The 10,816-nt window shown below is 65.6% G+C and overlaps 1 protein-coding gene across 5 annotated transcripts; it reads right to left on the bottom strand.

The window, feature by feature from the left end:
• Positions 1-104: 104 nt before the first annotated feature.
• Positions 105-8,075, bottom strand: PTBP1 (polypyrimidine tract binding protein 1). Of its 5 annotated transcripts, none has more exons than XM_040990453.1 (15): positions 7,986-8,075; positions 7,347-7,377; positions 5,714-5,789; positions 5,465-5,637; positions 5,211-5,357; positions 4,798-4,968; positions 4,604-4,714; positions 4,316-4,490; positions 4,043-4,120; positions 3,295-3,447; positions 2,279-2,308; positions 1,873-1,965; positions 1,563-1,779; positions 1,370-1,447; positions 105-1,228 (listed from the first exon to the last, which is right to left on the bottom strand). In XM_040990453.1, the coding sequence occupies exons 1-15, from the start codon at positions 7,991-7,993 to the stop codon at positions 1,096-1,098; spliced, it is 1,674 nt and encodes a 557-aa protein (XP_040846387.1). In that variant the 5' UTR covers positions 7,994-8,075; the 3' UTR covers positions 105-1,095. The 5 variants fall into 5 exon arrangements, with proteins under 5 accessions (XP_040846387.1, XP_040846385.1, XP_040846388.1 ...); XM_040990451.1 differs by having other exon boundaries at positions 2,279-2,312; positions 3,299-3,447; XM_040990454.1 differs by having other exon boundaries at positions 2,279-2,312; positions 3,299-3,447; positions 4,043-4,099.
• Positions 8,076-10,816: the final 2,741 nt, after the last annotated feature.

Below are 10,816 nucleotides of genomic sequence, written 5' to 3'. Positions count from 1 at the left end.
CGGGCGGTGCATGCGGGGCGACCCAATAAAGACACGCAGACAAGCAAGGCTGAGCAGCCTGAGTTCCTGGGGCGAGTGAGATGCAAAGACGGGAGACCAGGGGGTGCAAGATACAGAAAATTTATTGAGTCCACGCGGGAGCGGCCCGGAGGCCTACAGGAGGTGCGGGGCTGTTCGCCTAACCGAGAGTTCTTTTTTTTTTTCCGCGATGTGCTGAGGCCGTAACCAAAATATACATTTGCCGCCATAGAAACCGCGCTGCCGCCTCACGACAGGTATAAAAAACTATAAATATTTACACCCTAGCGAACTCCAGGGAGACCCCTCTGCCCACCCGCCCGGGCGGGGGGGAGGGAGGGCCGTAAGACTCAAAGAGTTAGTCCCACCACCAGAGGCAGACATAAAAACAGAAACAAAACTTTGGTCCAAAATTTGCAAAGGGAAGAGTACACGCACAGCCCTGAAAAGGGAGCTCGCTTCGCGGCGCGGGAGGGTTAAGGCAGCGCAGGCCGCGGCAGCGGGCCTGCCTGGGGGCCGAGTTACAAAGAATAAAATACACAGAGTAGAGAATACAAGTTCGGACACACGCATACCACTGTATCACGCTATAAAAAGTTACTTAAAAACTATCTCTTGCATATAAACGAAGCAGGAGTATTTGGTCACGGGAGACCGCAGGCTCCGAAGCCAAGCAGCAGGGGGCGCCCTGGGGGCGGCAATCACGTCACTTGATTGAGGGGTGGGGATGCCCGCGGGTGGGGGGGGTCCTGGGGGTCCCGGGGGTCCCCGGTCAGCCCAGGTGGGCAGGTCTAAGGCACAAGGACGCCCCCCGCCGCAGGCCGCGCGCCGGGGCGCCTGGACAAGGCACTGTCCTGGGGCGGGCCCGCTGCCGCAGCTGCCTGCCTGCCACCACGCCGTGAGCAAGGTGATCTAGATTTAATTCTTTTTTTTTTTTTAAAAACAGGTAAACTGATTTCTCTTTAAAAAAATAAATTCTCTGGTCTGTTAAGGTCACTTGAGCTGCTTTTTTTTAAAGTGGCTTTCTGTGGAATGATGGAAGTTGCTGACGGGAGCCCGGCCCGCGGGGCCCTGCCCCTAGATGGTGGACTTGGAGAAGGACACCCGCAGGTGGTGGCTCTCGCCCAGGTCGTGGTTGTGCAGGTCGATGAGGGCCTGGACGGCCTCCTCCACGGAGCCCATCTGGATCAGGGCCATCTTGCGGTCCTTCCTGTGAGGAGAGTAGGGTGAGGCTGGTGGCAGGGGACACGGCAGTGGGAGGGTGCTGGCGGCCGGGGGATGGGACAGGGCCGATGGGGGACAGGGCAGGGGAGGCTGGCGGCTGACAGGGACAGGCGGGGCTCAGACTCACTGGAAGAACTTGAAGCCCTTGACCACACCCCCATTGCTGGAGAAGAGCATCTTGAGGTCTTCCTCGGACACAGAGGGCCTGCAGAGAGGGCAGCGGGGGGTGGCCGTCAGCCCCACACCTGACGGGGAGGCAGGGGGCCGGCCAGCCGGGGCCACCACGGGATGGCCGCCCTACCCCACGTCCCGGCACTCACGGGATGTTGGACAAGTGCAAGGTGGCGGAGGGCGGGAAGATGTTCTGGAAGTTCTTGGAGCCAGGCTTCTTGAAGCGGTGCAGGGGCGAGTTGCCGTAGTCCTTGGTCAGCCCCTGGTCCTCCTGGCCCTCGCGGGGCAACTGCACGCTCTGGTGCTTAGACAGCGTGATGCGGATGGGTTTGCCATGCAACTTGTGCCCGTTGAGGTGGCTCATGGCTGGGGGGGGTGGGAAGGGAGGGAAGGTGTGAGTGGGCAGTGGTTGGTTGGCACAGTGCCCAGGCCGGCCCCGGGCAGCAGCCACTCACTCACCCAGCTGGGCCTGGCTGCCGTCAGCCATCTGTACCAGGGCGTTTTCCTTCTTGTTGAACAAGATTTTCACGCGCTGCACGTCTCCATACACGCCTTCAAAGAGCCGGGGTGCGGGGAGGGGGGAGCTGCTGAGTGCCAGCGCCCCCTCTGCCCAGTCCCGCCAGTCCCGCCAGCCCCCCCACCGCTCCCCTCTCCAGGCCCGGCCGGTTTTGCTGGCTTGCAGCCCAGCGCCCCTCCGCGTGCCCCAGCTCGGGTTAGTCCCCGGGAGCATGCGGGGCGGCGAACCACGCGCGACTTAGGGGTCCAGCACACAGGCTGGGAGCCGCCAGACCACAACGCTGCGCAGGGCGTAAAAACCGAAAATTGCACGAAAAACCAAGTAATAAAAGTGAGAACGATAACGTACCGAAAAGAATAAAGAGGCTTTGGGGTGTGACTCTCTTTAAGGGACAGCAGAGCAAGGCAGCGGAGGGACAGGGGAGAGGGAGAGCCGGGGGACGAAGAGCCATCGTCCGCCACGAAGAGAGCCCGCGGGCGTGCAGTGGTTGGCGGATGACGCAGTTGTCAGGATGTTAATATTCAGGGGCGGGTGTCCGGAGGGCGGGTTGGGGGATTGTTTTTGTTTATTTATGGTTTGTTTTTGTTTCAAGCAACAACAGGAAGCAGAAGAACCGTGCAGTCAGTTGGCAAAGAAATTCCGGATCAGGGAAGAAAAACAAAATTGGGAAAGGGGAAGGGGAGAAAAGAAAAAAAAAGTAGCAAAAAAACACAGGTCAGTAATACATCAGAAAACAGGGCAGCGTTCCACCAGCCACACGCGCCCGCACATGCCACACGCACACACACGCACACACAGGAGGAGCTCCGCGGGGGAGGGGGGGGCCTGCTGAGGCGGGCGCGGCCAGGCGGGCGAGGCCCTCCCCCAAAAAAGGCAGGGCAGTCCCCTGCAGGGCCGCTGCCTGTCTGCACTGCACTGAGCCAGCTAGCCGGAGGGACACCGCGTCCTGAGGCAGGGACACCCGCCTGGCCCACCCGGGATGCTGATAATGTGAGACGTGAGACGTGGGCCGCCCCCACGGGGCCCAGGCCGTCCTGGAAGCCAGGCTCTGGCAGACAGCTCCCCCTGCCGTTCCCTGCCACGCTACGCTGCAGTGATCTCACATGGAGGGAGGGGGATGGTCAGAAAACTACGGCCACTTCAGACACAGGGACGGGAACGCAAACCAAGATGTTAAGGAGAACAGGAGTGCTCAGAGCCGTCTCGGGAGAGGAGACACGTCAGACAAAAGTACAGGCACGAGAGGGAGGCGGCAGAGCCCCTAGGGGCCTGAGGCTGGCCCGGCGCCATCCCGTGGGCCCCCCCACCCCGCCCAGCTCCCCACCATCCCGCGCACCCTGGGAGCCCCGCCAACCGAGGCCCACGTACCTCCGGGTTGAGGTTGCTGACCAGCAGCACAGAGTTCCCTGCCCCAGCCAGGCCCGGGATGGCAATGCGGCCAGCCGCGGCCGCTGCCGCCGCCGCCGACGGGATGGCCAGAGGGGCCAGGGCTCCATGGACGTTAGGGACGGAGAGGCCTGCAGAGAAAGGGGCGGTGAGGTGGTGAGCACCCGCGCCCGGCCGGCCGGCTGGCTGGGCCTCATGCAGAGGGGGGCTGTGGAGCCGGCGAGCTGGGCTCGCTGCAGACACCCCCTCCTCCCAGCACGGCGTGCCGGGCCGGGACCCGCTGCATGCGCCACAGCACAGAAGCCTCGGTCCAAGGAAGGCGACAGGGCCCTCTGCCAGCAGGGCCTGCACGGACACACCTCGCCGCGCCACAGGCGCCCACGCTCCATGCAGACGACGCGGCGGGCGGGCGGGCAAGCACGCCTGCGCCCACCGCTCATGCTCCTTGGCTTACCAGGCCACTGAGTCAACCTACGGGGGGACAGGGCCCTGACACCACGCGTCCTTGTCCTCGAGCTGCTTGAAGGGAACCAAACACTGCGCGGTCAGTGCCGCCGTGGCTCTCGCCCGGCCCTGTCTAGCTGCCCTGGCCACGCCACGCCACGCCACGCCCCCTGGGGGCAGGGGCCCTGTGGCTCCTGCCCCGCTCCCGGGAAGCCGGCCCGTCACTGGGACGGCCGCGTGGGCATGCACAATCGGCTGTGGGGCGAGACAAGTGTGGAGTACCTGCAGCTTGAGGAATGGCAAAGGTGGGAGGGAAACCAGCTCCTGCATACGGAGAGGCTGAGATTATACCAGGCGCACCTAGAAATAAATGAGACACTAATCACCGCACCCACACCCGCACCGCGCCGGGCCCTGGGCTGCGCAGTGCGGGCAGGGCTGGCAAGGAGCGGCAGGAGCCGGCTCCTGGGTGCGCTGGGGCCTCCTGGGCGCTGGCTGGGCTGACCCCCTTGGCAACCTGACGCTAGAGCTGGGCAACGCGGGACAGCGCCTTACCGAAGGCCGCGGCCATGGTCTGGTCCAGTGAGGGCTGGCTGTCCCCCGAGGGCAGGTCTGGGCGGGTATAGTCGCGGCTCTTGTCGTTGTTGTACTTGACGTTGAGGCTGGTGAGCTTGGAGAAGTCGATCCGCAGCGTGCAGCAGGCATTGTAGATGTTCTGTCCGTCCAGGGACTGCGGGGAAGGGACGGTCAGCGGGCGGGCAGGGGGGTGGGGCTGCAGGGAAGGGAGTGAGCGGGCAGGCAGAGGTTGGCGGGGGGTGGGGGGGGCACCAGGGGACCCCTTACCAGTTTAGCATGCTGGGCGCTCACGGGCTCCGCGTACTGCAGCAGTGCCTGGAACTGGTTGTTCTTGGTGAACGTAATAATCTTGAGGACAGTGCCGAACTTGGAGAAGATCTGTGGGCGCGCACACCGTGAGCCCCGGAGCCCGTGCCCGCCCCCGTGCCCAGCCCCTGTGCCCGCCTCCCCCGTGCCTGTACCTGGTGCAACACGTCCAGCGTCACCGGGTAGAAGAGGTTCTCCACGATGATTCTGAGCACAGGGCTCTGTCCAGCCATGGCCATGCCCGCGTCCACAGCGGCGGCCGAGGCAGCCAGCGCGAGGTTCCCCGACTGCACGGAGTTCACAGCCTGCAGGGCTGCCTGGGCCCGCTGTGGAGAGCGTGCAGTAAGCCCCTGCCCTGCCCCCAGTGCCCACGCCCCACCTGGTTCTATGGCGAGTACAGTCAGCCCCCCCACCTGCCACCTGCCCACGGCGCCCACGCACCGCCTGGTTCCATGGCGCGTACAGTCAGCCCCCCCTGCCACCTGCCCACGGCGCCCACGCCCCGCCTGGTTCTATGGCGCGTACAGTCAGCCCCTCCGCCTGCCACCTGCCCACGGCGCCCACGCACCGCCTGGTTCGGGGAGCTGTCCGTCTTGAGTTCCTTGTGGTTGGAGAACTGCATGTATATGGGCTGGCCCCGCAGCACGGGCGTCACCGAGGTGTAGTAGTTGACCATGGTGTTGGCCGCCTCCTCCGTGTTCATCTCGATAAAGGCCTGTAGGCGACCGACCGTGATGAGCAGACCAGGCCCGACCCCAGCACCCAGAGTGCCCCAGGGCCCCCTGGCACCCCACCCTGGGCACGTGGGGGCAGCCCAGGCACCTGATTCTTGCCCTTCAGCATCAGCAGGTTGGTGACTTTCCCAAAGGGCAGTCCCAAGGAGATGACCTCGCCCTCCGTCACATCGCCCGGCAGCTTGCGAACGTGGATGACCCGGGATGGCACCCCTGCGCTCCGGTTGTCGCCTTTGAACTTCTTGCTGTCATTGCCGTTGGCTAAATAAAGAGGAGGGTGGTTTCCTTAGAAAGGGGGCCCCCCTCTCCCAGGGCCCCGGGGCCGGAGGGCAGGTACCTGCAGAGGCAGAGTTGCCGCTCATGATGAAGGGTCCGTTGGAGACGCAGGTAGAGAAGAGCTCGTCCGATCCCCGCTATAGTGGGAGGAAACGGGCATGCAGGCAGCTGTGGAGACCGGCCCCCAAGCTCCCCCAACAGCCAACCCCAGTTCCCAGCGTTCCAAGCCCTGTACCCTGACCCCACCCCAACCCTGCTATGATCACAGCCCAGCAGCAGCATCCCAGGCCCCCACCCGACTGTGAACTCGGCCCACTGTAGCGTGCAGAAGCCCAGGGCACCACACTCTCATGCCCCCCTCTGCCCGCAGTGGCCCTCCTGCAGAGTGGGTCCTGGCTGGGGGGTGGAGTCTCCAGGCAACAGAGCCAGTCTGTTCAGCTGAAACTGGAACCCACAGTGGCGGCAGGACTCGGTTACACCACAGGCCAGGCAACCAGCCGCACCCAGGGTCCTCTCCCAGGTCTCCCAGGCCCCCAGCCATCAGGGACACAGCCCCTGGCGCACCGTGCCCCGACTAGCCCTCTGCTGCACTGGAACCCTGAAGTGGGCAGGCAAGAACTATGGCACCTCATCTCAGCTCCCTGGGGTACATCCATGCCTCGGGAGCCAGGGCAAGCGCCAGGACTAGATCTGCTGTTCAGGGAAGCTGAGCTAGCAGGGGCCACGTGGCCCTCCCTCCCAGAACCCACAGGAACAGCCACACAGACACAGGCCTCAAGCTAGCTCGCCCCACGGAAGCCTGCCCTTCCCGGAGCCCAGAGCTCCCGGCATCTCAGCTTGGCTGGGCTGGGGGGCAGGCGGGGCTGCGTCCTGGGGCCGCCCCCTTGGCTGTGCGCCCACGGGCATTCCCACGGGCGGGCGTGCCCACAACCGTCTGGCTAAGCCTCTTGGGGCCCCCCAGGCCTTGCCCCTCATCTGGGTACTGCTCCACAGGCCGCCGCACCACACAGGCAGAACCCCAGCAGCTCCCCAGCCCACCTGGGTCTGATCCCGCCAGGACACATCAGACCGGCGGCCCACCATACACCAACAGGCCCACCATACACCAACAGGCCGGAAGCCGGCCACAGGCTGTTCAGGAAGCCCCCAGCAGGCTGGGCAGGCAGGCCTGGGAGGACAGGAAGCCTCACCCACCCCCACCCGGGGCCAGGAGCAGCCCAAGCAGGAACCCAGCAGCACTGCACTCCAGGAGCAACTCAGCTCCCTGAGCCAGAGCAGGCTGGCCCCGGATCCCCAACACCCGCCTGGGCCATGCCCGGCCTCCCCCACCTCCAAGAGCTCCCGGACACCCGCCTGGGTCCATGCCCGGCCACCCCCAACTCCAAGAGGTCCCGACACCCGCCTGGGTCCTTGCCCGGCCACCCACCTCCAAGAGCCCCCAACACCCACCTGGGTCCATGCCCGGCCACCCACCTCCAAGAGGTCCCGACACCCGCCTGCTGGGGTCCATGCACAGCCACCCACCCCCTGGATCTCCCCAACACCCTCCTGCGCCATGCCAGGCCACCCACCCCGCGGAGTTCCCTAACAGCCGCCTGGGTGCATGCCGGGCCACCCACCCCAGGAGCCTGCACCTGCAAGCCCACCACCCCGAGGCCACCCACCAGCATGCCCAGCGAGCAGGGGAGGCCTACCTTGGTACCAACTGCTATATCTGGGACGATGCTGCGGGGAGGGAGATACAAAGTTAGCGGAGCCACCATGGTCCTGCACGGAACTCGGGCCCCGAGACAAAGAGTCCCGGGCCTCCCCCCCGCCCCCGGTTACTCATCAACCCGCGCGCGTGACTGCGCCGACGTGGCCGGGTGCGCCCCGGGCGGAGAAGGGGCTCGGCCGCGGCCCAGGGGCTGCGCTCGGCTCGCCGAGAACCCCGCGATCGGCCCGGGGTCCCCCCGAACCCCCCAAGCCCGGCCGCGCGCGGCGGGAACACACGCGCGTCCCCGCACACATACACGCACGCGCCCGCGCGCGTGCACGGTCCGGCCGGCCTTTGCGCACGCGCGCGGCGAACAGGGGCGCGGCAGGGTCCGCGTGGGCCGCACCCGAAACCGGAGCGGACCGGGACGGACCGGGACAGACCGGGACGGATCGTGGGGTTCACGGGACGCGGGTCCCCGGGGTGTAAGGATCGCGGGGACCCCGGCCGCACCCCGCTTCCCGCGCGCCACGCGGAGGGGGGAGGGGAGCGAGCCGCGCGCACCGGGCGGCGGCGGCGGCGGAGACCGGGGCGGCCCGGGGACCCGGAGTCCCGGAACGGCGGCGACCCGACTCACCCGTCCATGGCACTCGAGCAGACCCGCGGGGGACGGAGTGGAGGAGCCGGAGTAGCAGGACCCGACCCAACGGCTCCGAGTTATAGACTCACAAAATGGCGGAGACGCCCGCACACGTCCCCCGCGCGCGTTCCCCATTGGCTGCCGCCGCGGCTAGGGGGCGGGGCGAGCCCCGCGGGCTCCGGCAGGCGCCTCCCAATGGCTGTACGGCAGCCGGCGGGGTGGGCCCAAATGGGATTCCAGCGGTTGATTGGATAGCATAGCTGTCTGTAACAGCTGAGGCGGAAACGTCCTGTGGAGTCGGAGAGAGGAAGAGAGGACGCCCCCACGTGATGTCCTCAGGGCCAATGATCGAGCCGCTACCCAGCGGGTGCCTTGGCGGAAGAAGCCATCTTGAGAGTGGGTACGTGGCGAGTCAGACGGCAGGAAGCGTGCTTGCCCCAAGCTGCCGCCATCTTGCAAGCGGGCATGGATCTCCCGCCCGGGGCGTTAGGGCAAAAGGAGCCGCGTCGCCATCTTGGAATAGGGCAACAAAGTTCAAGGTCTCCATCTTGCTTGCGGGCGCATGGCCAAAATGCATGAGTTCTGAAGGAGAGGTCCCTGCGTGGTTAAGGACAGCCGGTCTGGACCGCGGACACGATCTTGGTCATCCCAGACCGTCCGCGCCAGTGCCAGAGCCCCGCAGCTCGACACGGGGCCCCGGGGCGCAGGACCCGCCGCCCACCCTGCACGTGGGGTGCCCCTGGAGGTCGCACCCCTGCGTCTTGGGGTTCGGGGTGCGCGCACAGCCCGGAGGACGCCCCCAGGTGCGGCGGGGCGCCCTGCCCAGCCCGTTGGGCGGCTGCGGACCTGGCCGGGACCCAGCAGCCTTGCAGTCCCGCGCGGGCCCGGCGCCAGCGGATTCCAGCCGGGATTAGGGCCGGCTGCCCGATTTGCACGGAGGCCTCAAGGCCGCGCGCTCCTCCGGAGCAGAGCCAGCCGGCAGCGGGCGTCCACTGGGCTTACCAGAAGTGTGTCTGTGGGTTGGGGTGTGTGGGTGGGGTGGTTGCATCTGGCGTCTCCTGAGGAATCACCCAGTGTAGGGGCGGGAACCGAGCTCAGAGCAGACGGGACAGAAGCTTGACATGGTGGAGACCCAGCCAGCGTCCCCTCCAGTGGCCCCAGCCTAACCCCACCCACCCTTGCACAGCATCTGCATGCTGGGACCCCACCTGGGACAGTCTGGACCCAGCCGGCCTGAGGCAGGACGCTGGAACAGGGAGGCCCTGGAGCCCCTTCCTGATGTCCCGGAGTGGGGCCTGTTTGAGGACCCTCACTGGGGCGGGCAGGGGGCACAGCCATGCCCTTACCCTGGGTCAGGCACTTGCGGGAAAGCAGCAGGAATGGCTCAAGTGCTGGGGACAGGACACTTCTGGACCCTGGCTTTGACTTGGCACAGCCCCAGCTGTTGGGGGTCCCCAGGGGGAGTGAATGAACCATCGGATGCAAGATTCTCTCCACAGAATACAAATTCCTCCACTGCCTCAGCATGGTCTGTTTGTTTTTTTGTTTTTGTTTTTTTTTTTTTTTTCTGACGTCGGATCTCCTGGCCTGCACAGGCAGGCCACCCTGCCTGCTGCCTGAAGCCTGGTACAGGTCCCCTGAGGCTGCTGGGGTGTCCCCCTGGGCGGAGCCACCCTCCGCCAGCCCTGCCAGCTGCCGCCTTCATGAATGATTGAGGGGTGCGAGGCATCGACTGGCTTATGCCCCCGGCGGCCCAGGGTGGAAAGGGGTCGGGAGTCCTGTCTCGCTTCCCGGGCTCCCCTAGCTGCTAGCTCCAGAGGGGAGCATGGGTCTCTGTTCATGCCTGGGGCAGCCCCCTCAGCCGTTGGGGACCAAGACGCACCCTGTTTCCTGATTGCTTGCAGCAGAGTCACCGGGCAGGAACCCAGGGTGTGGCGCTGGCTGGCCTCCAGGCCCTCAGACCCATTTCCCAGGGTCTGCAGAACAGAGCTTGGCTGGTCGGGTCCTGCTCCCCTGCCAGTGATGGGGGGTGGGGGGAAGCCAGGAGCAGCCCCATCCTCCATTCCAATCAGAAAGCGGTGGACTGGACCTGGTAACCCCTAATCTTGAACCTCTCAGTGTCTGCCCCTCCCATCCCTATCCAGGGTTTTAACCTGCCACACCCAAACCCCCCCCCAAAGTCATTTGGGAGGAAGCACTTTCACTCTCTCCCCACAAGGTGCCAGGAGGGCTGGCTGAGGGGGCGTGGACCCCAGTCCTAACTCAGTGAGCAGGACCCAGTGGCCCCAAGACGCGGCCGGGCTGTCCCTGCAGCAGCCCCAGGCATGGGCTCACGCCCCTGGCATGGCTGGCCCTGGGCATTGGTGCCCATACCTACTCCCTGCTGTGAGCACGAACCCCGGTGGCCACCCCACGTGGGGTCCAAGGCTTGAGTGCCTGCTACCCAAGTAGGAGCTGTGGGAAGAGGGACTGGCCCCTGGCTCCAGCTCCAACTCACAGACAGTCACAACCTCACCCACACTCAAACCCCTGCGACCAGAACAGAAGGGGGAGGCTGGCACTGGAGGTAACAGCACCCCACATGGGCACTAGTTCTAGTCCTGGCAGCTCCATCAATCCAGCTCTTCACTAAGGTGCCTGGGAGGGCAGCAGCGAGCATCCCCGTGGGTCCCTGTGTGTGCCTGCTGTCCCCTGTACAACGTACAGCTGAAACCCTGGGCCTTCACTGTGTGCCCCACGTGTCCCAGTTGTGCGGGATGTCTTGTCCAGGGCAGAGGGACTGTGGAAATGGAGGGCGTGGATGATCTGTGGGGTAGGATGGAACCAGG

This window comes from Ochotona curzoniae, unplaced genomic scaffold (genome assembly GCF_017591425.1).
Source record: "Ochotona curzoniae isolate NIBS_2020 unplaced genomic scaffold, NIBS_Ocur_1.0 contig_605, whole genome shotgun sequence".
Classification (NCBI taxonomy): Eukaryota; Metazoa; Chordata; class Mammalia; order Lagomorpha; family Ochotonidae; genus Ochotona; species Ochotona curzoniae.
This window is presented reverse-complemented; position numbering and strand designations above follow the sequence as displayed.